This window comes from Dipodomys spectabilis, unplaced genomic scaffold, assembly GCF_019054845.1.
Source record: "Dipodomys spectabilis isolate Male_0828 unplaced genomic scaffold, ASM1905484v1 ptg000231l, whole genome shotgun sequence".
Lineage (NCBI taxonomy): Eukaryota > Metazoa > Chordata > Mammalia > Rodentia > Heteromyidae > Dipodomys > Dipodomys spectabilis.
Genome location: NW_024870908.1, coordinates 4,112,003 through 4,139,919, shown reverse-complemented (window position 1 = coordinate 4,139,919; position 27,917 = coordinate 4,112,003). Strand labels below are relative to the sequence as shown.

Here is a 27,917-nt window from a genome sequence, read left to right as displayed (position 1 = left end):
GCCTGAGGTCACACCACACAGAAGGTGAGCAAAGCATCCGGGATGCATCATCTAGTGTGCGATCCTTTAGATCGCCTTTAGATATGGAGGGGTTCTGGTGGAAACAACAGAAATGTGTCATACCCCACGCCCTGCACTGCACACCTAAGTGGCCACCACAGCCTCATTTCTCTCGGCATCTCTCTCTCTTTTTTGGGGGGAGAGGGTGATCGTGGGGCCTAGGCACTGTCCCTCAGCTCTTCAGCTCAAGGCGAGCACTCTACCACTTGAGCCACAGCGCCACTTTGGCCTTTTCTGCATATGTGGTGCTGAGGAATCGAACCCAGGGCCTCATGCAGGCAAGGCAAGTACTCCCACCACTGAGCCACCTTCCCAGCCCTCCATGTATCTCTTAAGATGCTAGATTGTCAGGGCCAGACACCCTCTTATTTCCAGGGCTTGGGGGGGTGTCATGGGCAGGGTTCCACAGCTGTCCATTTGGGGATTATCTACAGCTCCCCATCCCCACCCCCACCCCCAATGCGCAGGTCCGACTGGGGAGATGCACGTTTTGCAGGTCTGGCTGGGACCCTGACCCAGATTGAAAGCTCCTTGGGGAAGGCCTGTGAGCGTTGACCCCCCCCCCTAGGTGAACCCCTTAACTTTCTGAGCCTGTCACCCAAGGGGACCTCATGCATGGCTGAAATCACACAGAGGGGGTGTGACACATAGGGGAACAGACACGGCCACCATCACTGTTCCCAGAGCCAACCACAGCCATTTCTCACTTCATTAATCAGACTCCTCCTCTTCGCCCATCCCACCTCCCCACCTTGCACAGGGTAGACAGGAGGAAGGCGAGAGAAGGAATTAGCATTTTAATTAAGGGAAATGGGAAGGGGAGAGGTGGGTGGGACCATGGAGCCCACTACCTGGCTACATCTTGCAACAGACACACAGCAAGAAAGAGAAGCAGTTGTAGTTGCTCCACCCACTCCCAGCCCAGGCAGAAATGAGCTTCTCTTGCCCTGTGCTTTGACAACCCCAGTCTATTGAGTGTTTGGATTGGTCCCATCCTGGTCTGGGCACATGGAGGAGAAAGCCTCACTGGAGGCGCGCTGCCTTGTAACCTGTGTAATATTTGCTAGTCTTCCTTTCTACCCAAGGCAACAGCCTCAGTGCCTGGAGCCGAGGCCCGGACAGGCACAACTGAATCACATGCCTTGCACTTTTATTTGCATATGTGCACGTGAACCTTGCACTTTTATTTGCACATGTGCACGTGAACACATACGCCTGTGTGTACTGGGACTCCAACACAGCCCCTGCTTTGGTCTTATTAAAATCATTGTTATTATTATTAATTTTGGTCAGTCCTGGGACTTGAACTCTGGGCCTGGGCGCTGTCCCTGAACTCTTCAACTCAAGGCCAATGCTCTACCACTTGAGCCACAGCGCCCCTTCCGGTTTTTCTGGTGGTTTATTGAAGATGAGAGTCTCAACAGATTTTCCTGCCCGGGCTGGCTTTGAACCGTGATCTTTAGATCTCGGCCTCCAGAGTAGCTAGGATTCCAGGTGTGAGCCACTGGAGCCCGGTGGTTTTGTTATATTCTTTTCCCAGTTATCTTTAGTGCAGGAAATAAAACTGAGACCAGGAGGCAGTGATTAGAAAGGATCTAGGTAAATAACTTCATTAAACATTTTTATTATCTTGAAATAGTTGTGGAAAGGGTTTCCATAGAGCATGTCAGTTTATGAGCAAAATACACCTTGATCAGTGCCACACCTTCCAGTATTCTCCGAATCTCTCCTAACCCCACCCTTGACTAAATTAAAAAACCAACCTGACTTCAAGAAAAATGCCTTCCCACTGCAAATATTTATTGTGAAGACATTTTATATATTATACATTACATGTGTTATATATACATGCACATCTGTATTCGACAAAGCTGTCATTCTCTCATTTCCATCTTTTTCTTTAACATCTTGTTTTTTTTGGGGGGGGGGTTCAGTTATGGGGCTTGAGCTCAGGGCCTGGGAACTGTCCCTGAGTTCTTTTGCTCAAGGCTAGTAGTGTTCTACTACTTTGAGCCACAGTTCCACTTCCAGTTTCTGGTGGTTAATTGGAGATGAGTCTCATGGGAACTTTTCTGCCCCTGGCTGACTTAGAACCATGATTCTCAGATCTGAGCTTCCTGAGTAGCTAGGATTGCAGGCAGGAGCCACCACACCCAGCAGGAACCCATAATTCTTAAAGGCCATAGGAGCTCTTAAGACTGAGGCTTGAAGAGTTGATCTGTAGCTTCGTCCCATCAGCTCCCAGCTCAGTCCCTGCCCTCCACCAAGCCTGCTGCAGGAGCTCCTGGTGAGCCTGATGTCTCATGGGTGTGTCGGGTGCGCGTGCCCCGGCTCGTGCTCACCTTCCCCCCTGAGCCTGGTTAGACACAGACCCTCCAATGAGGCTTAGAACAGCGGGACATCTGCTTACCCTGGAGAGGAGCTCCAGAAGGGGCCATTTGTTGAGGTCAGAGTTGGCATTGTTCCCAGGATCAGCTACAGGTAAGGCAACTGGCTTCTTGACTGTCTCTCCTCATATGACACCTCTGAGCCCCATGCCCCACCGCTCCTTCCTCCCTCCTTCCCTCCCTCCCTTCCCTAACTCTCTCCTTCCCTCTCTGTCTCCCTCCCTCCCTTCCTTCTTTCCTTCCTTTTTTCCTTCCTTCCTTCTTTCCTTCCTTTCTTTCTTCCTTCTTTCCTCCCTTCCTTCCTTCCTCCCTTTCTTCCTTCCTCCCTCCCTCCCTCCCTTCCTCCCTCCCTCCCTTCCTTCCTTCCTTCCTTCCTTCCATTCTTTCCTTTCCTTCCTTCCCTTCCTTCCTTCCCTTCCTTCCTTCCCTTCCTTCCTTCCTTCCCTTCCTTCCTTCCTTCCTCCCTCCCTCCCTCCCTCCCTTCCTTCCTTCCCTTCCTTCCTTGCTTCCTTTCTTCCTTCCTTCCTTCCCTTCCTTCCTTCCTTCCTTCCCTTCCTTCCTTCCTTCCCTTCCTTCCTTGCTTCCTTTCTTCCTTCCTTCCTTCCCTTCCTTCCTTCCTTCCCTTCCTTCCTTCCTTCCCTTCCTTCCTCCCTTCCTTCCTTCCTTCCTCCCTTCCTTCCTTCCTTCCTTCCTTCCTTCCTTCCCTTCCTCCCATCATTCCTTCCTTCCTTCCTTCCTTCCTTCCTTCCTTCCTTCCTTCCTTCCTTCCTTCCTTCCTTCCTCCCTTCCTTCCTTCCCTTCCTTCCTCCCTTCCTTCCTTCCTTCCTCCCTCCCTTCCTTCCTCCCTTCCTTCTTTCCCTTCCTTCCTTCCCTTCCCTTCCCTTCCTTCCTTCCTTCCTTCCTTCCCTCCCTTCCTTCCTTCCTTCCTTCCCTTCCTCCCATCCTTCCTTCCTCCCTTCCTTCCTTCCTTCCTCCCTTCCTTCCTTCCCTTCCTTCCTCCCTCCCTTCCTTCCTTCCTTCCTTCCTCCCTCCCTCCCTCCCTCTCTCCCTCCTTTCCTTTCACTTTCCCCCGTACTTCCATCCCTTCTCATCTTTCCTCTCTCTTCTCCCTCCCTCCCTCCCTCCCTCCCTCCCTTCCTTCCTTCCTTCCTTCCCTTCCTTCCTCCCTTCCTCCCTTCCTTCCTTCCCTTCCTCCCATCCTTCCTTCCTCCCTTCCTTCCTTCCCTTCCTTCCTCCCTTCTTTCCTTCCCTTCCTTCCTCCCTTCCTTCCTCCCTTCCTCCCTTCCTTCCTTCCCTTCCTCCCATCCTTCCTTCCTCCCTTCCTTCCTTCCTTCCTTCTTTCCTTCCTTCCTTCTTTCCTCCCTCCCTCCCACACTCTCTCCCTCCTTTCCTTTCACTTTCCCCCGTACTTCCATCCCTTCTCATCTTTCCCCTCTCTTCTCCCTCCCTCCCTCTCCCTCCTTCCTTCCTTTCCTCCTTCCTGGGCAGTATCAGAGTTCGATTCTCGGGCCTCCCACCTGGCCAGCAGCCTTACCACCTGAGCCACACCTCCAGCCCTCTCCAGTCACCGCTCATCTTTTGCGCGTGTCACCTCCTGAACGGTTTTAAATGTTTTATTTTAAACGTGATATACAGAGGGATTACCGTTACATGAGTCAGGTAAGAACCTCCTGAACTTTTGGCGGCCCTACCCTGTCTAACTCGGACCTGAAGAATGCCTCCCATCTTCCTGCATGCACCAACCAGTTGCCATTTGGCCTGTCTTACGCAGAATTCTATTGACAGTGAGCTGGGGGAAAAATTATATATGTACCTTGCTGGGTTATTTTAAGAATTTAATGACAGCATGAAGAAAGCAGCCTAGAACATTCCATTCTCCCACTGTTCACCCCATCATCGTCCCCTGAAAGAGCTCTGCGTCTAATCCATCTTCCTCTCTCCTGAAGCTAGATAATTCGGGGCCCCCTCCAACTGCCTCATTAACTTCTGCAGATTGAATTCGTGGGTGAGAGAGAAGGGACTGGCATTAAGGACACTAACTTCTGTTATTTGGAATACATTGTGTTAAGAATTAATGCCTGAAGCCAGGCACCGGTGGCTTACTCCTGTAATCCTAGGTAACGTAGGCGGATGAGGTCTGAAGATCATGGTTCAAAGCCAGCCTGCGCAGGAAAGTCTTTAAGACTCTTATCTTCAATTACTAGCAAAAAGCTGGAAGTGGAGCTGCGAATCAAGTGGTAGAGCATCAGTCTTCAGCAGAAAAAGCTCTAGGGCACCCAAGCCCTGAGTTCAAGCCCCAACAGACACACAAAAAATATCTGGGCTGGGGGCGTAGCTCACGTGGTAGAGTGCCAGTTGAGCAAGCAGGCTGAGCAAGTGTGAGGCCTTGAGTTCACAAACTCACGGAGAGGGAGAATAAGAACTCATCTTACCTGCATGTGGTAGAGTTCAAATGAACACGTGTGTGCGTGCAATACCCATGTGCTTAAAGTGAATGCAGCAATCCATAGAACAGCAAAGGAATTGCTGGGCATGGTGGCACACATCTGCCATCCCAGCATTGGGGAGGCTGAGGCAGGAGCATCAAGGGTTCAAGGCCTCCCTGGGCTATAGAGGGAGACCCTGTCTCAATCAAAACAGAAGCGGAGGACGTGATATGGGAAGAGCCTCCTTAGCTGCTTGGGGAGATGGTGGGGTGCGGGGTGGGCAGGGCTGCCGGCCTTGGGGGCTGAAGTCTGTGTCTGCATTCCTTCGCAGGGGTCCCTCTGTTCCCGAGGGAGGGGTCATGGCCTTCATGCTGCTCACCCGGCAGCTGGCCTGCGGCTCCCAGAACACCTTTCGCCTGCTGGCGCCTGGTAAGCCCTGGGGTCTTCCGCAAGACCCCCCGACCAAGCCACAAGCCAGACTGGGGAACCCTGGGCCCGGGAGTCCTGGTCCAGTCCTGCTGAGGGCGGGGCCAGGGCTGCTTGGGGGCGGGGCCAGCCCTTCTGTGAAGCTGCTGCACCCAGCTGTGCTGTTCACAGAACTTCCTTTGGTTATTCTGCTGTTTACCTTCAGTGGAGTATTCCATAAATTACTGGAGAGAGGAGAAAGAAAGAGAGGAGAAAGAAGGAAGAGAGGAGGGAAGGAAGGAGGGGAAGGGAAGAAAAGAGGAGGAGAAGGAGAGAGAGAAAGAGTAGAATAGAGCAGAAAACGGGATTGCGCTTCTACCACTTGGAGAAGGCATGCCTGCTCACCCACAGCCTTGCTGGTAGTAGGTTCTCCCCCGTTTTTCAGCTTGACCTTGTGCGGTAGCAGCAAGTTGACTGGGGTGGGAGGGGGGGCTTGAGCATCTGTCAGGGAAGATGCTCACTCTGTCTGCTGTCTGCTGACTCCTGTCTCCCTGTCTAATGCAGGAGCCAGACACATCAGCCAAGCTGCGGCCAAAGTCGATGTAGAGTTTGATTATGACGCGCCCCTGATGAAAACCGAAGTCCCGGGACCTAGATCTCTGGTGAGCCTTGCAGCCCTGAGTGGTTTGTTTCCAAAATTAAATGAGAAAGAGACCCAGGAGACTAGAGATCAGCCAAACCCAGGGACCAGTGTTGTTGGGGTTTTTAGAGAGCTCTCTGCTACACATCCATGCATTAAACTAAACTAGGCCATTCTGCCTGAGAAGTAATCCTAGCTACTGAGGAGGCTGAGATCTGAGGATCACCATTCAAAGCCAATCTAGGCAGGAAAGTCCATGAGACTCTTATCTCCAATAACCACTAAAAAACTGGAAGTGACGCTGTGGTCCACGTGGTAGAGCGCTCGCCTTGAGCTGAAGAGCGCAGGAATAGCACCCAAGCCCAGAGTTCAAGCCCTACAACCGACAAAAAAAAAAGTCTGAGACTCCTGTCTCCAATTAATCACCCAAAAGCCAAAAGCGGAGCCTTGGCTCAAGTGATAGAGCATCTCACCTTGAACAAAAATTTGAAAAAACTCAGGCACAGTGCCCAGGCTCTGAGCTCAAAACTCAGGACCAGAACAGAAAATAAAAAGAGGACAAAGATAGATTGGACAGGAGGAGGCCATTCTGTTATCAACAAGAAGATACTAAGGTAAAACCCTCCCCACGCCAGCTGATACCCATCCATCTCCGGGGAGCTGGGATGACAGGAAAGATCTTGGAGCTATATTGATAAGAGAGTATGGCTATTTGATTAGAGGATGTGTTGGCTACTCTAACCTTCTCTTTGTTCTTGCTGCAGGAGTTAATGAGACAGCTGAACATAATTCAGGTATGTGGAGATGAAATAATGTTCCTTCCATTTCTTTATCGCATTCTGAGGGAAAGTTGCTCAATCTGCGCCGGGTATTTTTTTTTCTAGGAAACATACATGTAGTTGCTTTTCCCTTACACCGTTTTTTTTTTTTTTTTTTTTTTCTCTAATTTCCCTTGTAATTTCTTCTTTGTCCCTTTGATTCGTTATGTGGTGTTTAATTTCCACGCTTTTGTGAAGTCCCCAAATTTCTTTTCATTATTGATTTCTACTTTCATCCCCATGTTGTTTTTGTGTGATTTCACTTCTTCTGAATTTATGGAGCCCTTTTCTTTTTTTTTTTTTTTTTTTTGGGTCCAGTCATGGGGCCTGAACTCTGGGCCTGGGCGCTGTCCCTCAGCTCTTCAGCTCAAGGCTAGCGCTCTACCACTCAAGCCACAGCGCCACTTCCAGCTTTTTTCTTTTTACTTATGTGGTACTGAGGAATTGAACCCAGGGCCTCAGGCATTCAAGGCAAGCGCTCTACCACTGAGCCACCTTCCCAGCCCAATGGAGCCCTTTTCTTGCGGTGGTTGGCTTTTGTTGGTCATAGGGCTTGAACTCAGAGCCTGCATGCTGTCCCTGAGCTCTTTTCTTCTCGAGGCCAGCGCTCTATCACTTTGAGCCACAGTGCAGCTTCTGACTTTCCAGTGGTTCATTGGAGATAAGAGTCTCATGGACTTTCCTGCCCTGGCTGGCTTCAAGAGGTGATCCTCAGATCTCAGCCTCTTGAATAGCTGGAATGGCAGGCATGAGCCACCGGTGCCCGGCTACCATAGTGGTTTCTCTATGCCAACCACACTTACCTCAACTTCTCAGATGTCAGCCTTGTTTCTTCTGATGTAGGAAAAGAAGTATATAGAAAAATCCATAGACACCCCCCCACACACCAAATCACAGCTTAGTGAGCCTCTGTAAAGCAAACCAGGGCAAGGCCCACAGCACCGCTAGCATCCACGGACATCCTGCATGCCCTCGCGGTGTACAGAATGTGACTCGATGCGAGCTTATGTCCTAAAAGATGAAGAACCACTGAAGTCCTGGAGAGTCTGAGCCCGTTCCGTCTTTCCTAAGAATGCAGAGGCCGTACACTTTTTCTGCAACTACGAGGAGAGCCGGGGCAACTATCTGGTGGACGTGGACGGCAATCGCATGCTGGACCTGTATTCTCAGATCTCCTCTGTCCCCATAGGTAAGAGCCGGTCATGGGCCCTCGAGGGTCACCTTGCTCTGTCCCTCATCATCATGGCTGTGTGTGTGCCAGCCACACACACACACACACACACACACACACACACACACACAGCCCAAGGGCAAGGGAAGAAGCAATAGTAACATGTCACGAGTCTCACACAACCTCTCTCATTCCCTCCCTTTCCCAGTGATCTGAACAAGGTATGTATCCTACCACCCAGCACAGAGGCCATGACACGGGTGTCCAGCTGGGTTAGGAGGAGCTGGGAGAGGGCGGGTGGGTAACCTATAGGGGAAGAGTGCTTAGGAGAAGGAAGGGGAGTCAGGGAGATGGCACAGGGCAGGACAGAAAGCTCCGAAGGCGGCCGGCACTCCTGTTCTCAGCAGCTGGTCGATGGGTGGCCTGCCCGGGGAGCATGATCACCGCATGGCGCTTAGGACAGGACAGACGGAGCTGATTTGGAGACGTGGTGGCTGTTCGCAGCGTGAATGGTCTGGGAGTCTGTGCAATCGGCTGCGGGAGGGCCCGGTAGAGCCTGTCCTTGGCACATGGCGATACCTGTCTGCAGCAGAGAAGGTGTGGTGCGGTGTCCTGACCCTGTCAAAAGCTAGCTCCCACCCCAGCCTTTCCAGAAGCAGGAGGCTCCTCCCCCGAGTGCCCCCTCCCCCAGTCCATTTCTTCATCTCTGTCTGTGTCTTTCCCATTAAGATGTGATCAGACAGTAAATCAAATCTTTGGAGAGGTTCATTATTGGGGTGCCTCAGCCCTTCGAAGGGGCTCTGGGTTCGAAGACGTTATTAAACCCTCATCTCCCCTTTTTACTGGACTGGAAAGGGATGAGCTCTCAATTCATCCTGAATTCGAATCCTGGCTCCATCTGTTGGCTATGACCCTGGGACCCAACCTCACCCCCTTCTTCCCAAGTCTCCCTCAGTTTGAACCCCTAACTCTCAGACTCTCAGTTTGAACCCCTAGCCCTCAGGCCCACATTTGCAGTAGGGAGGGTAAAGTCTGCAGTATAAACCAGAAGTTCTGAGAGTTTTCTTTCTGGTCCCTTTTTGTCTGATACCTATAGTCTTTGAGATTTGCTAGTGTTGGCTTTTTATCTCACTAAGAACCCAAGCTAGCCTCAAACTAGATGCCTGCCATGGTGCTGGACATGTTATCTCATTAAATGTCCATGGCAGAAGCTAGGTTCTGGTAGCGCGTGTCTATAATCCTAGCTATTCAGGAGGCTGAGATGTGAGGATCACAGCTCAAAGGCCAAGAAAGTCTACGAGACTCTTACCTCCACTAAAACAACCAAAAAAGCCAGAAGTGGAGCTGTGGCTCAAGTGGTAGAGCACTAGCCTTGAGCAAAAGAAGATTAAGGACAGTGCCCAGACCCTGAGTTCAAGCCCCAGGACTGGCATAACAAACAAACAAAAATAAAATAAATGTCCAGAATCAAACCATAACAAGATCGTCTATTTTTCACAATTTGCTATTAGTGTGCATTAGTTGTGCAAGGTAGGGTTTCATTGTAACCTGTCCACACCTGTATACCTTGTCTCCCAATCCTCTTCCTCCTCCTTCCTTCTTTGCTTCCTCCCTTCCTTCCTTCGTTCGTTCCTTCCTTCCTTCTTTCCTTTCTTCCTTTTTTTCTCTATTTTTTTGTGCCAGGCCTGAGCACTGTCCCTGAGTTTTTGTGCTCCAGCCTACTGGCTACAGCTCCACTTTCCACTTTTTTGGTACTTAATTGGAGATGAGAGTCTCATGGACTTTCCCACCCGGGCTAGCTTTGAACCACAATCCTCCAATCTCAGCCTCTTGAGTTAAGATGACAGCTTCTGCCTCCTTCAACCCACTCATCCTCCTTCTCCCTCTCTGTCGGTCCATCCTCTCCCCCACTGACGCCCCTCCCAACACAGCTGTCAGCATCTTCTGGCCTCACCTCCTCTGTGTCCACCTCATTGCAGGTGTGGAGTAGGTTGTTGGGTCTGCCAGACCTAAGTCACTAACTTGTAGGCACTGGCCTGGCAATGGGAGAGAGGGAGTCCCCTAGCACCAAAACCCATCTCCCCCTCCCCTTCCCACTCCCCCTCTTCCCCTCCCCCCTCCCCCTCTTCCCCTCCCTCTCCCGCTCCCTCTCCCTCTCCCTCCCCCTGGAGTCAAGAAGACAGGCAAACTGCAAGTGTGGTTTAATGAGATTTACCTGGACCTGTCTTATCGGCTGAAGCAGATAGCTCATAAACTCCCCAGCAGCACAGCACGATAAGGAGCCAGAACATTAAGATCTCTGGCCAGAAAACAGTTGGAAAAACCCAGAGAGTGTTTGTCCTCAGTGATGAAGGCCATCTAGTCTGGAGCCCAGTGACCCGGGGGAGTGGGGAGAGGCTGGAGAATGTGAACACACTCCCCGCTGGCCCCCTGTGATCCTCCTATTCAACTTTCTCCAGCCCACGGGCACAAAGATCTGGGAATCTCTTTCACTGTTGTTGTTGTTGGTGGTTGTTCTTGGCCTCAGGCTCTGAGCCGTGGGCAAACCGCAAAAAATTCTTCCCATCATATTCAGTCTCTACTCCCAGGAATAGACTGTGTCCTTTCAGGGTAAATGTATTTCGATTAAAAAAGGAATCGGTACAAGAAGATAAGTGGACAAGTATAGGTCTTTGTCCAGTGAGGCTGCCCTGACAAAATGCTGTCGGCTGAAGAGCAGCAACAGAACCTTTTCTCATAGTAATGGAGGCTGGGAAGGCCAAGGCCACGTCACTGGCAGATTCAGTGTCTGAGGACAGTCCACGCCTTCTGGTTCATAGGTGCTGCCTTGTCACTGGTGAAAGGCTGCAGAGGAGCTCCCATGAGCCTCCATTCTTTATTTAAATTGTACAGAATCAGAGGTTTCACTGTGACATTGCCATACATGCACGTGGGTTTATATCAGTCACCCTTTCTTATTCTTTCTTAGCCCCTCCTACTTCCTGGCCCCACCCCTTTCTGCCTCCCATAGGCTCCGCCCCTGGGCCTTCCATGACTTTGCTTGGGTCTCTTCTGAGAGTTGTTTTCCTTTCATGAGGGCCACCCCTGGGGGGTTAGGCTGGCTTCCTTCCCTTCCTTCCCTCCTTCCCTCCTTCCTTCCTTCCTTCCTTCCTTCCTTCATTCCTTCCCTCTACCACTTGAGCCATACCTTCACTTCCAATGTTTTGCCAGTTGATTGGAGATAGGAGTCATTCAGATTTGTCTTCCCAGGTTGGCTTTGAACCACAATCCCCAGATCTCAGCCTCCTGAGTAGCTAGGATTCCAGGAGTGAGCCCCCCCCCACCCCGACCCTGCCTCTTCCCCCCCCCCCCCCCACCTAGCAACCGGGGCAGTTTTCTAAACTACTCCAGCACCACACCGCAGAGCATTCTGAGATTTGTGGGGCAGTCTTGTCATAGACCAGGGGACTCTGCACAAAGCAGGGGTGGGGGGGAGCCGGCGCCCATCCCCCGCTGGCATCAAGGATGGGCGTAGACACAGAAAAGTGAGATGCTTTCATTGAATGAATACTGTATGTTTTGGAAACTCGAGTCCTGACGATGATGATGATGATGATGATGTCCAGTGCTGAGCTCTGTCCTTGGGGGCCGCTTGCTGATGTCTTAGCCTCCAGTCTGCTGTGTCATCGTATGCCAGGATGGACTGGACTGGAAGGGAAGTGGGAGGGGCCCTGGGATCCTCACCATATCTTTCTCTCCCCAGGTTACAATCATCCGGCCCTCATGAAACTCGTTCAGCAGCCTCACAATGCGGTATGTCTCCTTGACCCCAGAGCACAGGTCATCCAGGCCCACACAGACCCTGGGCAGCCTTTAGAAATAGTCATTCGCTCACTCATTCATTCATTCATGTATTCATCGTTGCTTCAACATTTCTGGGATCCCCACTCTGGGTGCTGCCCATGGAATGCCTTAGTGAGCAAAAACACCACCACCATCCTGTCCTGGGAGGCAGCCAGGTAGCCACACACATCAGTAGACAATTGCAACAACCACGTTTAGAAGCACAAGGCTCAGCGCTGTGTGTGCAGAAGGGGATGATGAGAATGATGGAGGCTGGGGCAGATACCAAACCTGTGCTGGACTCTTTCCCGCTGTAACACAGCAGCATCTGTAACGCAGGTGCCATGGTGATCAGATTTCATAGATGGGGGAACTGAGGCACAGAGAAGTTAAGTATGTGCCTGACATCACACAGCCAATACGGGTATTCGGAAAGAGCCCACAGAAGCTGAGCTGTTTGAGAATGTGAGGAAGGGCTTTTCAAATAAAGCAACCTTTGAGCTGAGACCAGAGGTCAGGGGACAATCGGGTGTAAACCAGGGTGAGTTAAGACCGGTTCTCAGGGAATGAAAAACCCTGGCAGGATCACAATCTCTGGGGAGAAATCCAAGTCAGTATGGATTTTGTCTATTTATTTGTTTATTTTATTTATATTTTTATTGTTGTGCCTCCTGGGGCTGGAACTCAGGGCCTGGTGACTGTCCCTGAGCTGCTTTTGTTCAAGGCTAGCATTCTACCACTTGAGCCACAGTTCCACTTCTGGCTTTTTCTGAGTTGTTCATTGGAGATAAGAGTCTCACAGACTTTTCAGCCTGGGCTGGCTTCGAAGCACAACCCTCAGATCTCAGCCTCCTGAGTAGCTAGGATGACAGGTGTGAGCCCCCGGAGCCCGGCTCAGTGTGGATTTTTGCTACCTTGGTTAGTAATGACTTTGGAGCCAGATCATTGTTCATCATGAGAATTTCTCCCTTTTTCTTTTTGGAAGTTTGAGAGTTTTGAACTGAGGGCTTTGTGCTTTTTGGACAGGTGCTCTACCACTTGAACCACACTACCAAATCCTTTATGCATGGATTATTTTTCGAGCTTTATGCGAGGTTCAGCCCGCATCTCAATCCTCCTATTCATGCCTCTCTTACGTCACTAGGATGGCAGGTGTGTCGACCATGACTTTCCTCGGGTCTCTCTTACAAGAACACCTTCATGAGGTCCCCACTCTCTGACCTAACCACCTCCCAAAGTCCCCTTCCTACCTCGGAGCTAGGATTTCCTGGAGGTGGGGGGTTGAGGAGTGTGTGTGTGTGTGTGTGTGTGTGTGTGTGTGTGTGTGTGTGTGTGTGTGCTAGTATTGAGTCTTGAACTTAGGGCCTGGACACTGTCCTTCAGCTTCTCACTCAAAGCTGGCCCTCTACCACGTAAGCCCCAGGTCCACTTCCAGCCTTCTGGTGGTTAATCAGAGATAAGAGTCTCTGCGGATTTTCCTGCCCAGCAGGCCTCAAACCAGGATCTTCAGAGCTCAGCCTCCTGAGTCGCAGGTGTGAGCCATCGGAGCCTGGCTCTTCAAATGCTTGACAGAAAAGAGGAGTCTCTGGCAGAGCCATCTTCTGGCTTTGTGTATAAGTGGGGGAGTCCTGCCCGGGAGGGCTTGGGAACCGAGGAAACTTGTGTCTTTGGAAGGCATCTGGGGAGGTTCTTTGTGGCCAGAGGTGGGGAGGATGTGTTTACATTCAAAGCCCGCTTTGTTGTGAAACGTCCCACAGATCCCAGCTGCTCCGGCAGTTGGTGCCGGAAGAACTGTCAACAATCGTGTCAGACACATTCTCAGTGTCAGCTGTCTGCACGGCACACTCAGACCCCGCCCCCTGCCCTTACCGTGCGTGACATGGGAACTCAGGGGTCCGGATTTCCTACACAGCACCCGGGCCCACTTGTTATGCAGGTGACAGGCTGGCCCCCAACCCTCTCCTCTCCCACTTGGATTTCTAGCAGGGACTACTCTCCCCTATGTGCATGGAAACCCTGCTTAGGTCCATCTTCAGAGTGTTACTACAATTCCACTTGTGTGTATGTGTGTGTGTGTGTGTGTGTGCATGCGCACACATGCATGCATCAACAGTAGAACTTGAATTCAGGGCCTGCAACTAATGCTTTGCTTACAGCCAGTGTTCTTTTGTGTGGGCTTGAACTTAGGGCCTAGAGCTTCTTTTGCTCAAGGCTAGCACCCTACCACTTAAGCCACAGCACCACTTCTGGCTTTGTCTCAGTAGTTTATTGGAGATAAGAGACTCGTGGACTTTCCTACGCAGGCTGGCTTCGAACTGCGATCCTCAGATCTCAGCCTCCTGAGTAGTTAGGATGACAGGCGAGAGCCCCCTGCACCTGAGTGAAATCATATTCCTTTTTCACTTAGAATCATAGGCATGTGTTGCCAGGCTGGGCTTGGGTTCCAGTTCTGGGGTCTCACTATCCCCCGAGCTGTGCAGTTACAGCACTGAGCCTTCCCATGCATGCATGGTCACATGGCCTTAGACCCCCCAAGCCGGGTGTCCCTCAAGGGATCTGGCCACGGATGATGGACGCCAGTCTGCGATGTGCAAGTCTCCCCACCCCCACGGCTCTGTTCTCCAAGACTGAGAGGCATTGTGCGAGTTACACGCCTGTAATCCCAGTACTTGGGAGGGGGAGGCAAGAAGGAAGGGAGCAAGTTCAAGATCAGCCTGCAAGACATAGCCAGACCCCGTTTCAGACACACACACACACACACACACACACACACAGAATGCTGAGCCGACGGAGAACCTGTCCTCATTTGGTTCTGCCACTCCGTGTCCCAGATTTCTTCTGTTCTTAATGCCACACTCTGTCGAGTGAGAATACCTCCCCCACATCTTTCCTGGTCCCAGATAAGCAGCCATGCTTGCCTGCCAGCCAGCCTGTGCCCCTCTGGGAACTTCTTCCCCGCAACCCATAATAGCAGCTTGGTCCACCCCTTTCTTGTGAAGCACCAGATTGCTTTCTTTTTTCCTTTCTTTTTTGGCGGTTGTGGGGCTTGAACTCTGGGCCTGGGCAGTATGACTCAGCTCTTCAGCTCAAGGCGAGCGCTCTACCACTTGAGCCGCAGCGCCACTTCCAGTTTTCAGATGGTTCACTGGAGATCAGAGTCTCACGGATTTTCATGCCTGGGCTGGCTTTGAACAGCAATCCTCCTGAGTAGCAAGGATTACAGGCATGAGCCACAGGCACCCAGCATTAGATTTCTTAAGAGCTTCCTTAACAAGTCAGAGCTGGAAAGAACTGCTCTTTCACAGACCCCAAGGGCAGATCAAAGTATCTTTTGGGTTAGGGGGAGGTTCGAAGCCAGCAAGCTTGGGTGTGAGCCGCTGTTTTGCTCCTTGACCTCTAGTAACTGGTCCTTAAATTCCCTGAGTGTTCACAAAAAGGAGGGGCCACTTCCTCCTCTACTTGAAGCCCTGTACATGGATGATTTCAAACGCAGAAAGCCATGGCGATGTGAATTCTGCCCCAATTTCTAGTGGTCCAGACCAAGTCCTAAACTCACCAGTGTTTTTTCCCCCTCGGGACTGGGTCTCATGGAAAATGCTGGGCAACTCTTCCACCACTTGCGCTACAGCCACCGTTTATATGTTGGTGTTGAGATGAGGGTCTCCTTCTGCCCAGGCTGCAGTCAGATTCTCCTACCTCTGCCTCCCAAGTAGCTGGGATTATAGGTGTGAACCATATTCGGATGCCTTTTACCACCCAAGCCACTTCTGTAGAACCTCAGCTTTCCTCTCTGCTTTCTTTCCCGGCTCTGTCTCGTACGAAGCCAACTCCTTTTGAGTTCACTGGCTGCAGACAATTTTGCCATTAAGTCTCCTGCATCACCATGGTGCAATACCTATTCTTATCAGAAAAATCCAAAAGCAGGATGTGCCGAGCGCTGGCGGCTCACCTCTGTCATCCTAGCTACTTGGGGAGGCTAAGATCTGAGGATCACGGTTCGAAGCCAGCCTGGGAAAAAAAAAGTCTAGTGGTTAGTGGGAGCTAAGAGTCTCTTGGACTTTCTCATCTCCCACTAACCACTACAAAACCAGCAGTGGAGCTGTGGCTCAAAGTGCTAGAGAGCTAGCCTTGAGCAGAAAAGAACTCAAAGACAGTGGCCAGGCCCTAAGTTCAAGCCCCATGACCGACCAAAGGGGGAAAAAAAAAGAGAGAGATGTGTAAGCCCCTCCCCCTCCTGCTGTGGGTTGTGGAGGGCATGGCCATGTTCTTCTCCTGTCCAGGATAAAGTAGTTGGAACTCACTGATTTTTTTGGGGGGGGGGCGGTCCGGTCGTGGGGCCTGAACTCTGGGCCTGGGCACTGTCCCTCAGCTCTTCAGCTCAAGGCGAGCGCTCTACCACTTGAGCTACAGCGCCACTTCCGGTTTTCTGGTGGTTTATTGGAGATAGGAGTCCCACGATCTCTCCTGCCCGGGCTGGCTTTGAACCGCGATCCTCAGATCTCAGCCTCCTGAGTAGCTAGGATTACAGGCGTGAGCCACCAGCGCCCGGCTATTGCTCCATAGTTTGATAACGTGCTACTACCGAGTGAACTGAAGTGGCAGGTGCAAGTATTATGTGTGTGTGTGCACCAATGCTATGACTTGAACTCAGGGCCTTTTGTGCTCACTTGGATTTTTCTGCTCTACCACTTGAGCCATAACTCCATTTCATGGTTAATTGGAGATTAGTCTCATGGAATTTTCTGCCTGGGATGACTCTGAACCCAATCCTTGGACTTCAGACTCTTGAGTAGCTAGGATTACCGACATGAGCTACTCGTGCCCAGCTACACATTATTATTTATAACCAAAAGGAAAAACACTATTGGTGCTCAAACTTCAGTGAATTAAATAAAGGGCCCCAACTCGAGGTAATATAACATATCTATATAATCACGAGGGGGCAGGGCTTAGCTGACAGTGTTTCTAAGTTAACCAATCAGGAAGGTCTGTACTCCTCCGTCCATTTTTTTAATGTCATTCATTCAGTGCCATTATATAAAAAACATGGCGTTGGGCTGGGAAGGTGGCTCAGTGGTAGAGTGCTTGCCTCGCATGCATGAGGCCCTGGGTTCGATTCCTCAGCACCATATAAGCAAAAACAAAAAAGCCGGAAGTGGCGTTGTGGCTCAAGTGGTAGAGCGCTAGCCTTGAGCTGAAGAGCTGAGGGACAGCACCCAGGCCTAGAGTTCAAGCCCCACGACTGACAAAACAAAACAAAAAAAAAAAAACTATGGAGCAATATCACAACCAACATACTGATGCTTTCTTTAAGACTGAAAGAATCCCAATGAATATCCCTAAAAAGCTCAGGGAGCTTTGTCACTCTGGATATTTCTGGAACACCCTCAGCCCCGATGCCATTCGAGATTTATTTGAGCCCCTTCCCTACGGGGAGGCAGGAGGTGGGCAGGGACTGGGGCCTGTTTGAGAGTCATCATTTCTCTGCTGGCCTTTTGCAGAGCACGTTTATCAACAGACCTGCCCTGGGCATCCTGCCTCCAGAGAACTTCGTGGACAAGCTCCGGGACTCCTTGCTCTCGGTAAGTTCAGGGAAGGACTCTTGCAGACTCTCTGGGAAGAGTTTGTGATTCATAACCAGGAAGAGTCGGTAGGGCGTGGCTGCTGAAATCTAGTTTCCTGTGCTCAAGTAAACTAACTTCATATGAATAGTTTTGGCTTCTGACCTAGCACTTTTACAGACCCCCCCCCCCCCCAACTAAACAGATTCTGGAATGAAATCTTATATGAATGCATGGACTTTCCCAAAATATAAGGCCATGGTTTGTTTGTTTGCTTGTTTGTTTTTTGTCAGTTATGGGACTTGAACTCAGGGCACTGTCCCTGAGCTCTTTTGCTCAAGGCTAGTGCTCTACCACGTTGAGCCACAGCACCACTTCCGGTTTTGGAGTGGTTCATTGGAGATAAGAGTCTCATGGGTACTTTTCTGCCTGGGCCGGCTTCGAACTGTGATCTTCAGATCTCAGCCTCCTAAGTAGCTAGGATGACGGGTGTGAGCCACCGGCACCTGTCTAGGGCCATGTTTTTATATAATAGCATGGAATAAATCACATCAAAAATGGAGAAATTCTTTTTTTGTGCTGTTAGTGTGTCAGCTTTCAGCCCATCCCAGCTCCCCTCCCTCACTTTTCTCTCTTCCTCTCTATCTCCCTTGGCCTCCTTCCACAGGTGGCCCCCAAAGGGATGTCTCAGCTCATGACCATGGCCTGCGGCTCCTGCTCCAACGAAAACGCATTCAAGACCATCTTCATGTGGTACAGGGTAAGATTTGGGCCACGAGCACGCACACTCTCATCCAGCCACACACCTCAGTCGTCAGGGTTAAAAGCTAGCGAGGCCCTGGATGGAGATTTCCCCACACTCAGCGTGATGTAGCGCAAAAGGCCAGCGCTGCGCAAATCTACTCAGTGTAAGGATGCTGGGTTTCCTGGCGTCAGTGAATCCGTCATGGCTCATAGGAGAGTAATGCATCGGAATGTGCGTGGGGGTATCTGTTTCTTCCTCTGCAAGCACCACACACCATGGAGGTGGTCCCTGGCAGCCACTCTTGAAAGCATCTCAGAATGTGTTCTCTTCTGTTTGGGCAGAACAAGGAAAGAGGTCAGAGGGGGTTCTCCAAAGAGGAACTAGACAGCTGCATGATTAACCAGGTAGGTACAGCTAGGCCTCGTGGCCTCTGCGGGATGAGAAGGGGTTTGTGTGTGTGTGTGTGTGTGTGTGTGTGTGTACACGTGCAGGTACATGCTGAGGCTCCACCTCTCAAGCCATACCTCCACTAACTTTCTCCAGCTAATTCAGGTTGAATGATGCTGGTCGATGGACCCTGTGTTCCTTAGTTAGGAGGGGGTCCCCAAAACATGAAGACTTGGGACTGGGGGCATGGTTCAAGTGGTAAAATGCCTGCCTGGTGGGTGCAAGGCCTTGAGTTCAATTCTAACAAAAATACACCATTATCTTCTTGCCTCAGCCTTCTCCGTCCCCACTCCCCCACATGCCCACTTATTTTTTTTTAATGGGCTTTCTTCTATCTCCGTGGGTGTTTCCTCTATCTTGGTGGATATCTTTTTTTATTTTTTATTTTTATTATTTTTTTTTTTTTGTCGGTCATGGGGCTTGAACTCTGGGCTTGGGCACTGTCCCTCAGCTCTTCAGCTCAAGGCTATTATTCTACCGCTTGAGCCACAGCACCACTTCCAGTTTTCTAGTGGTTTATTGGAGATGAGAATCTCACGGACTTTCCTTGCCCAGACTGGCTCTGAATCATGATCCTCAGATCTCAGCTTCCTCAGTAGCTAGGATTACAGGTGTGAGCCACCGGCATCCGGCTTTGGTGAATATCTTATTCTATCAACATTTTCAGATTTGGGGTGCTGGCTGCCCCTCAGTCCTTCAGCTGAAGGCAAGCGCTCTACCACTTGAGCCACAGCGCCACTTCCGGCTTTTTCTGCTTATGTGGTGCTGAGGAATCAAACCCAGGGCCTCATGCATGCAAGGCAAGCGCTCTACCACTGAGCCACCTTCCCAGCCAAACATTTTCAGATTTTATTTCACAGTTTTACTAGTTGTGTCCAAATATGCTTAGTGATCTGCATGTGTAATTGGGAAACGAACAACAACAACAACAAAAAAAAAAGACGAGAATATTTCAGAAGTTGCTGGGAGGAGGTCTTAGAGTTCTTGGTCTTAGGGGATGTACTACAAAGCCTAGGAGGGAGGGGCCTTGGTGGGCAGGGCATCTGTGGGTGAGAAGGTCTCTGGTTGGAGGGGCCTTGGTGGGAGGAGCCTTGGTAGGAGGGGCACCTGTGGGTGAGAAGGACTCTGGTTGGAGGGGCCTTGGTGGGAGGAGCCTTGGTAGGAAGGGCATTGGTTGAAAGGGCCTTGGTGGGAGGAGTCTTGATGCCTCTGCTGTTTTTTTCTGAGTGAACTTTTAAAAAGGTTTGTTGGGAGCAAGGCCCGGATGCCTGGAAATGGGTAGCTGCAGTGTAGGAGGGGAAGGTGTGGTTCTCCACTTCCTGGCTCAGTAGAGGTGAATTCATACATGAGCAATACGCATCTCAGAGGTCCCAGGTGTGTGGCCCGCGTCTTCTCAATGGATTCCTGTCTCCTCCAGTTAACCAGGCAGCGCAGTGCTGCCCAGGGCTAAGTCCATCGCACAGCTGTGACTGATGGCCATGTTTCTTGGTTCTAGGCCCCCGGTTGTCCCGACTACAGCATGCTCTCCTTCATGGGCGCGTTCCACGGGAGGACCATGGGTAAGGAGGGACCCGCGTGGTCCCACAGGGGCCTTCGGAGTCACAATAACTGCAACAGTCCGTCGTGATGGCTGCCGCGGCTCTGCCATCCATGGTTTCTGGGCCTTGGCTCACTCATTTTCCCACACGCTCCCAGCTGAGGGGCCTGGAGGGTCAGCAAAGGAAGGAACTTTCCAAGGTCACTCAAAGACAGAGCCAGGATGTGATATTATTATTATTTCCCATCTTCAGAGGCTCTTTGCCTTCTGTGATAAGTCATAAAGCAAGCACACACACACACACACACACACACAATTCTGCTTCGGTGTGTAACAAAGGTGAGGATTTGCAGGCCATGGGACTCTGGGGGGATTTCACGTCCACACTGTCATCTTCTCCTTTTTGAGGATGAAGGGTTATAGTCATGAGGCTTGAACTGTTTTGCCCAAGGTTAGCATGCTACCTACCACTTGAGCCACAGCTCCACCTCCTGCTTTTTACTGGGTAACTGGAGATGAGAGTCTCAGAGACTTTCCTGAGTTGGCTTGGAATTGCGATCCTCAGATCTCAGCCTCCAGAGTCGCTAGGATGACAGGCCTGAGCCTCTTCCGCTGCCCCGCACCAAGCAGGCGTCTTTTCTGTTTTGCTGGACTCAGGTTGCTTAGCGACCACACACTCCAAAGCCATTCACAAGATCGACATCCCCTCCTTCGACTGGCCCATCGCACCCTTCCCGAGGCTGAAGTACCCTCTGGAGGACTTTGTCAAGGACAATGAACAGGAAGAGGCCCGCTGTCTGGAGGAGGTAACCCAGCCTCCATTTCCTCCCCACCTCTCCCCCACCTGTGCCCGCTCCTTGAACTCAGGGCCTTGCACTCACTAGGCAGGGGTCCTACCACCTGAACCACACCTCCAGTCCCCAGGATAGCATTTCTAGTCATCATGTTTAAAAATAAATAAATAAAAAGGAAGCTGGATACCGGTGGCTCACGCCTGTCATCCTAGCTACCCAGGAAGCTGAAATCTGAGGATCAAGGTTCAAAGCCAGCCTGGGCAGGAAAGTTTGTGAGGCTCTTATCCCCAACTATCCACAGAAATCTGGAAGTGGTGCTGTGGTTCAAAGTGGCAGAGTGTTAGCCTTGAGCAAAAAGAGCTCAGGGATAGTGCCCAGGCCCTGAGTTAAGCCCCACAATCAACAACAACCAAAAATAAATAAAAAGAAGGTGAGATTTAATTTTAAAAGCATTTTATTGAACCTAATATATTGTGTCAACACGTGAGTAATATTTAAACACTACCAATGAGGTACTTTTTTTCCCCCACAAAGATTTTTTTTTTTTTTTTTGCCAGTTGTGGGACTTGAACTCGGGGCCTAGGCACTGTCCCTGAGCTTCTTTTGCTCAAGGCTAGTGCTCTACCACTTGAGCCACAGCACCACTTCCAGCTTTTTCTGTGTGTGTGGAACTGAGGAATAAAACCCAGGGTTTCATGCATGCTAGCAAGCACTCTACCACTGAGCTACCTTCCCAGCCCCTCCCACAAAGTTTTTGAAATACTGCATGTATAGTTGGCTCATTCAGGACTAACTATATGTCAGATGACCGGTATAAGTTCCACAACATTAATGCTCCCGGGTGAACGTTGAGTTCAGTAAATCTTGAGAAATAAATAAATACACCATCACCCCAAGCAGGGGTTTCTGATCCCCCTGGCCAGTTTGCTCAGGTCAGTCTGATGGGGCATGCATGCCCTCCCAGCCCTCTTCTGCACCCACCGATGGAATCGCTCTCACTACAGACGAGAGGGTGGCTCTGTGTAAAATGAGACCACATCTCACATTCTGCCCCAGAGACTCTCACACCCACATAAGACAACGATAACAAAGCAGTCACAGCAACAGCCTCCAGTTACCATCCCTACTCTTTCATTACATCCTTGCTGGCAACATCGGGTGATTGAGGCTTCGGAAGGCTCTATCTTTGTATCTCCCCCGTGGATGCCACTTCCCGTCCCAGGGAGACCACATTCCCAGCCTCACGTTGGGCTCCTAATGCATTCTTCCGTCGAATCTCCAGGGCTTTCTGGAAAGCCCCGATGTCCCCTTCCTCGAGTGCTACTCAGAAGCCTGGGCCAAGCCATTGTCATTTGTCCCCTTGGGGTACAGGTGGAGGATCTGATCGTGAAGTATCGGAAAAAGAAGAAGACGGTGGCGGGGATCATTGTGGAGCCCATCCAGTCTGAGGGCGGAGACAACCACGCGTCAGATGACTTCTTCAGGAAGCTGAGGGACATTGCCAGGAAGGTGAGAGGACTGGGAGGGGGAGCGGAGAGAGTTGACTCTAGTATTATTTTGGGGGTCTGCGTGGGATGAGGGCTGGGGAGGTGGTGCTCGGTGCTACCCCAATTGCCCAGCATGCTCGGGATCCTGGGTTCCATCCCCAGCAGCACAAGAGAACAGAAGTAAACCAGCAGGTCCCCGCAGAATCCTCAGTCTCTTCTTTTTCCTTTTTGCTGGCAGTACTGAGGGTTGAACTCATGGTCTTGAGCTGGCTAGGCAGGTGTACTGTCATTTGAACAACACTTCCAGTCCCTCTTTGCGTTTGGTGAATTTGGAGGTCGTGTCTTGCTTTACACCCGGGCCGGCCTGGACTGTGATCCTCCTATTTGTGTTTCTCTTGTATCCTTGGGAGTGACAGGCACATGGTGCTACGCTCAGCTATTGTACCTTCCCCATGCTGGGATAGCAGGTATAGACCGCCAAGCTCCACCACTGACATTAAAAAAACCAAAACCAAAAACAACCATGTCCTGCTGGACTGGGGTTAGGTGGTTGGTTGTTTGGGGAGGCCAGGGGACCGCTGGACTGTTCCAAGTGTTGATTGTTCCTCCCTTGCTCCTCTCTCTGGCCAGCATGGCTGTGCTTTCTTGGTGGATGAGGTCCAGACTGGAGGGGGCTGCACTGGAAAGTTCTGGGCCCACGAGCACTGGGGTTTGGATGACCCGGCAGATGTGATAACCTTCAGCAAGAAGATGATGACCGGGGGCTTCTTCCACAAGGAGGAGTTCCGGCCCAGCGCGGTGAGTTAGAGCTGCCCTCCCCCCCCCTCCACCCCATACCCCTTCCTCACAAGAAGGAAGTATTGAGCCTTGACGTGCTGCAGAGGTTTTCTTTTTTTTTTAATTAATTTATCTTTTGTCAGTCATGGGCCTGAACTCTAGGCCTGGGCGCTGTCCCTCAGCTCTTCAGCTCAAGGCTAGTGCCCTACCACTTGAGCCACAGCACCACTTCCTGCTTTTTCTGTGTATGTGGTGCTGAGGAATCGAACCCAGGGCCTCATGCATGCGAGGCAAGCACTCTACCACTGAGCCACCTTCCCAGCCAGCTGCAGAGGTTTCTAAGGCCCAGCAAGCATCACCCTATGTTTATTGCCATCCAGGGCAATCTCCTGGTGTGCACAAACCATAATATGAACCCCTGCTACTCTGTACCCACGTCCATTGTGACAGTCTAGCCAAGTACGCGCTCTTTTAAAAAAATATTGTTATCATAAAGATGATGTACAGAGAGGCTACAGTTACCTAAGTCAGGTAATGAGTACATTTCTTTGTGGACAGTGTCACCCCTTTCCTCGCTCTCTCCCAGTTTTTCCCTTCTGTCGCCACCCACAAGTTGTAGAGTTCATTTTCCACATAGTGTCTACTGAGGAGCACTACTTCATTGTTCACCCTTTGTCCCTCCATTTCTGTATCCTCCCCCCTTACTTTTCAAAGACAGATAAATGAACAAACAAGACAAAAAGAAAAGAGAGCTGGGCGTCAGTGGCTCACGCCTGTCATCCTAGCTACTCAGGAGGCTGAGATCTGAGGGTCTCGGTTCAAAGCCAGCCCAGGCAGGAAAGTCTGTGAGACTCTTATCTCTAGTAAACCACTAGAAAACTGGAAGTGACGCTGTGGCTCAAGTGGTAGAGCGCTCACCTTGAGCTGAAGAGTGCAGGGAAAGTGCCCAAGCCCAGAGTTCAAGCCCCACAACCCACAAAAAAGAAAAAGAAAACAAAAACAGCAACAGATTCACAACCTCAGGGACAGGGACAGCACCGAGGCCTCGGGTTAGTTCAAGCCCCAGGACTGACACAAACTCACAAAAAAAACAGGGTTGTAGGTATAGCAAGGCTCCAGCCAATCATAAGACCATATTGTCCAGTGATGGCTTAGCTTTTTATGGGGCTTGAACTCAGGGCCTGGACACTATCTCTGAGCTTCTATGCTCAAGGCTAGCATACTATCACAGTCTACTTCTGGTTTTCTGGTGGTTCTTTGGAGATTAGAGTCTCATGGACCTTCCTGCCTAGGCTGGTATTGAACAGTGATCCTCAGATCTCAGCCTCCTGAGTAGCTAGGATGACAGGTGTGAGCCACCGGCACCCGGTAATGTCTTAGCATGTCAGTCTGTGTGAGTGCACGCAAGGATTTCACACAGTGACAGAAACGTCTCAGAACGAATCCTCCTTAATGACCGCCTCTAAGGAACCAGGCTCTGCTGGGCCGGGGACCATGTGTTCCCACAACAGCACCTGCCTTTGGTGCTTAAATGGGACTGCAATGAGGTGCTATGTGTTATGCCCCCACCCGCTGCCTGGGAGACGCTCCTTGGGTTAGATTCCCTCCTTTCCACCAGAGGAGGCGCGTCTGGTCTCTGGGGATGAGGCTGAGACGCGTCCTGACGCCCAGCTTCCTTCCAGCCTTACCGGATCTTCAACACCTGGTTGGGGGACCCGTCCAAGAACCTGCTTCTGGCCGAGGTCATCAACGTCATCAACCGCGAGGACCTGCTGAACAACGTGACACATGCGGGAAAGGCCCTGCTGGCGGGGCTGCTGGACCTCCAGGTCCTCTGCCGCCCCCCCCCTCCCCTCGCATCTGGCACTGCCCTTCTGGCCATGCTGCCTCTTTGATCTCTCTCCCTGTCTCCCCTTTACAGGCCCGGTACCCCGAGTTCATCAGCAGGGTACGAGGACGAGGCACTTTCTGCTCCTTTGACACTCCAGATGAATCCATACGGAATAAATTCATTTTACTGGCCAGAAACAAAGGTAAGGAAGTCCGGGGAGGAGACAGGGAGCCTGGGCAGTGCCCAGCCGTAGCTGGTGTGGGGCAGATGCTGCCACTGAGCTACACCACAGCGCTCCTGACTTCCTTCTCTAAACAAGAGAGGCTCTTGGAGAGATTTCAGCCATAGTTTAAGCCCCTTCCATGTGCTTTGGTGGGTTCTTCTGGGTTTGTTTTCGTTTTTGCCAGTTCTGGGGCTTTGAACTCGGAGCCTGGGCAATATCCCTGAGCTTTTTGCTCAAGGCTAGTGCTCTACTGCCTGAGCCACAGCACCCCTTCTGGCTTTTTCTGTGTATGTGGTGCTGAGGAATTGAACCCAGGGCTTCATGTATACAAGGCAAGCACTCTACCCCTGAGCCACCTTCCCAGCCCTCACCCGCTTCTGTTGTTGCCTGCATTTCTATAATCCACTGGCTTGCTTATTTTCTTTTTCCCTGCTCCCCAGGAGTTTCTGGCAGGCAAAGACTTTATCTCAGGATTTTTTTTTCTTTTTCCATCAATTGTGGGACTTGACCTCAGGGCCTGGGTGCTGTCCCTGAGCTTCTTTGTGCTCAACGCTAGCAAGCTACCACTTCGAGCCACAGTTCCACTTCCAGTTTTTGAGTGGTTCATTGGAGATAAGAGTCTCGAGGGGACTTTTCTGCCCAGAACTGGCTTGAAACTGTGATCCTCAGATCTCAGCCTCCTGAATGGCTAGGATTACAGACGTGAGCCACTGGTGCCCAGCATTTTTTTTTTCATCACCCAACCATGTTTAGGAGGAGGAGAACAGGTACTCAAAAGTTAGCAGGTACTGGGCACGGTGGCTGGCTCATGCCTATAATCAGCCATTGGGAGGCTGAGACAGGAGAACCAGGAATTGGAGGCCAGCCTGGGCTATATAAAGTGAGTCAAAGACCAGCTTAGTTTACACTGTGGAGCAAAGGAAAGAAGAGAAGAAGGAAAGATGGCTGGCTGGTGGAAGGAAGGCCAGATGGTGGGTGTCTCAGGGCAGCCAGCACTCCCTGATTCCTGTCCCCCATGCAGTCTGAGGATCCCACAGAGCTAACCTGCCCCGGCCTTTCCCTCCAGGTGTGGTGTTGGGGGGCTGCGGCGACAAATCCATCCGTTTCCGCCCCACGCTGGTCTTCAGGGATCACCATGCTCACCTGTTTCTCAACATCTTTAGCGACATCCTAGCTGACTTCAAGTAAAGAAGCCATTTCCACGGCACTCGGAGGAAGCTCCAAGCTCAACAGTTGTCAAATTGATTAGTTTGCCTAATTCATGTTTTCACTTAAAAAGTATCAGAGGCGAGAAGAGCGTAAATGAAGGGTTATTTGTGTGGAGGAGATGGTGGTGGTAGAAGAGAGAAAGAGATGTTGGGGGGGGTGGGAAGAGAGAGGGAGGGAGAGGAAGGGAGAGGCCGCTCTTGATTTTCCTCTTTGCACAACTAATGATCGCATTGGTTAAACTCCAGAAACTCTGCTTGAGCCTTGGCCATCGTCTTAGAAAAGACCGTGGTGTCCTGGCCATCCTTGACCAACCCTAAGGGTTCCTTTGGAAGCCCATCTGAGACGGACCCTTGGGTTCCGGTCCGTCTCCGGTGTCCTTTGTGGTGACTCCCTTGCCCCCACTTTTCATCCGGTGTGGAGCTCCAAGCATCCGTACCCAGCTCAGCCAGGGACTGGACGGCCCATGGGAAGGCAGCGAGGTGGGGAAGGGCTGAGCGTGGGGAGGGGGAGGGCCCCTGGCCTGCTGGAGGGGGAGACCACTCCCTTCGCTTCATTGGCAATGCCTCTGAACTGTGAATTCGGCTCTGGGGGGAACTGTGGGTGACATCACTGAATTCCGTCCTCCCTTCTAAATGCCAGCCTAGACCTGGGGTTGTGGGGGGCACACGGGGGAGAGCTGCAGCCCGAGTGTTTACTTGACCCCTCCCCCCAAGAGTTAAAAGCACAAGCCCAAAGTCGAGGGGATACAAAACCACTTCTTCATCTCTCCCAGGACCTCGGGGCTTCTGACCTCTGACCCCTGACCTCTAACCTCTTTTCTCCTGCTTTGATTTATCCAACATCCTTCTGTTCTATCAGAGGGAGCCACTGGGGGACTAATTTCTTCTCAATGGAATGGAAGGTTCTCCGTGCATGGGTGGGGGGGTGGAAGGGAAGGTAGGTAGCCTTAGATTCAAGGTAGTTTCTTTAAACTTTCCCCTGAACTCAGATTTTCCTGAGATGCCTGAGTTTGGAGATTCATTACCAAGCTGGTGCACGGATTGCAGGCCAGGCTGAGTATTGGCTGGGGTTAGGGGGCGGGGAGAGGATCTTGGAACCGACTAAACCTCAGATGTTCTACAGAAGCACCTGATCCTCCAAAGAGAGATAGTTCTTGCTTACCTTTTTTTCTTTGTTTTTGGTTTTGGTGGTTGCGGGGCTTGAACTCAGGGCCTGGGCGCTGTCCCTGAGCTCTTCTGCTCAAGGCTAGCGCTCTACCACAGTAGAGCCACAGCTCTACTAGTGAAGAAAGTTCTTGAGCAGGCAGACCGAGCGAGGACGGGTAGATGCTCCCTTGAGAAAAGGCCACTTCACACACACACACACACACTCACACAGAGGACTCTTAAAGGATGGGCATGTCAAGGATTTCAATAACTAATCTGTAAGAAGAGAAGTTCTCACATGCTCCTCTGATACACGGCAGACCCTAGACCACAGCTATGGCCAGTTACCACAGTCCAGTTCATTGGCACTGCCAACTTCGTGAAGACGTCTGCCTTCTCCCTGTAAGGCCTGGCTCCTCCCTGTGAGTATCT

General features: G+C 51.2%; 1 protein-coding gene across 1 annotated transcript in view; it reads left to right on the top strand.

The window, feature by feature from the left end:
* Abat (4-aminobutyrate aminotransferase) overlaps window positions 1-26,422 on the top strand; it is a 46,773-nt gene extending 20,351 nt beyond the window's left edge. Inside the window, exons 2-16 of the mRNA XM_042698470.1 lie at window positions 5,205-5,302; window positions 5,843-5,940; window positions 6,683-6,712; window positions 7,808-7,925; window positions 11,650-11,699; window positions 17,231-17,311; window positions 17,958-18,050; window positions 18,377-18,439; window positions 19,978-20,041; window positions 20,677-20,825; window positions 22,185-22,322; window positions 22,931-23,098; window positions 24,760-24,906; window positions 24,999-25,110; window positions 26,198-26,422. Coding sequence (XP_042554404.1) covers window positions 5,233-5,302; window positions 5,843-5,940; window positions 6,683-6,712; window positions 7,808-7,925; window positions 11,650-11,699; window positions 17,231-17,311; window positions 17,958-18,050; window positions 18,377-18,439; window positions 19,978-20,041; window positions 20,677-20,825; window positions 22,185-22,322; window positions 22,931-23,098; window positions 24,760-24,906; window positions 24,999-25,110; window positions 26,198-26,319 — 1,503 coding nt within the window. The 5' untranslated portion in view covers window positions 5,205-5,232 and the 3' untranslated portion in view covers window positions 26,320-26,422. The remainder of the gene's footprint in view (window positions 1-5,204; window positions 5,303-5,842; window positions 5,941-6,682; window positions 6,713-7,807; window positions 7,926-11,649; window positions 11,700-17,230; window positions 17,312-17,957; window positions 18,051-18,376; window positions 18,440-19,977; window positions 20,042-20,676; window positions 20,826-22,184; window positions 22,323-22,930; window positions 23,099-24,759; window positions 24,907-24,998; window positions 25,111-26,197) is intronic.
* The last annotated feature ends 1,495 nt before the right edge of the window (window positions 26,423-27,917 follow it).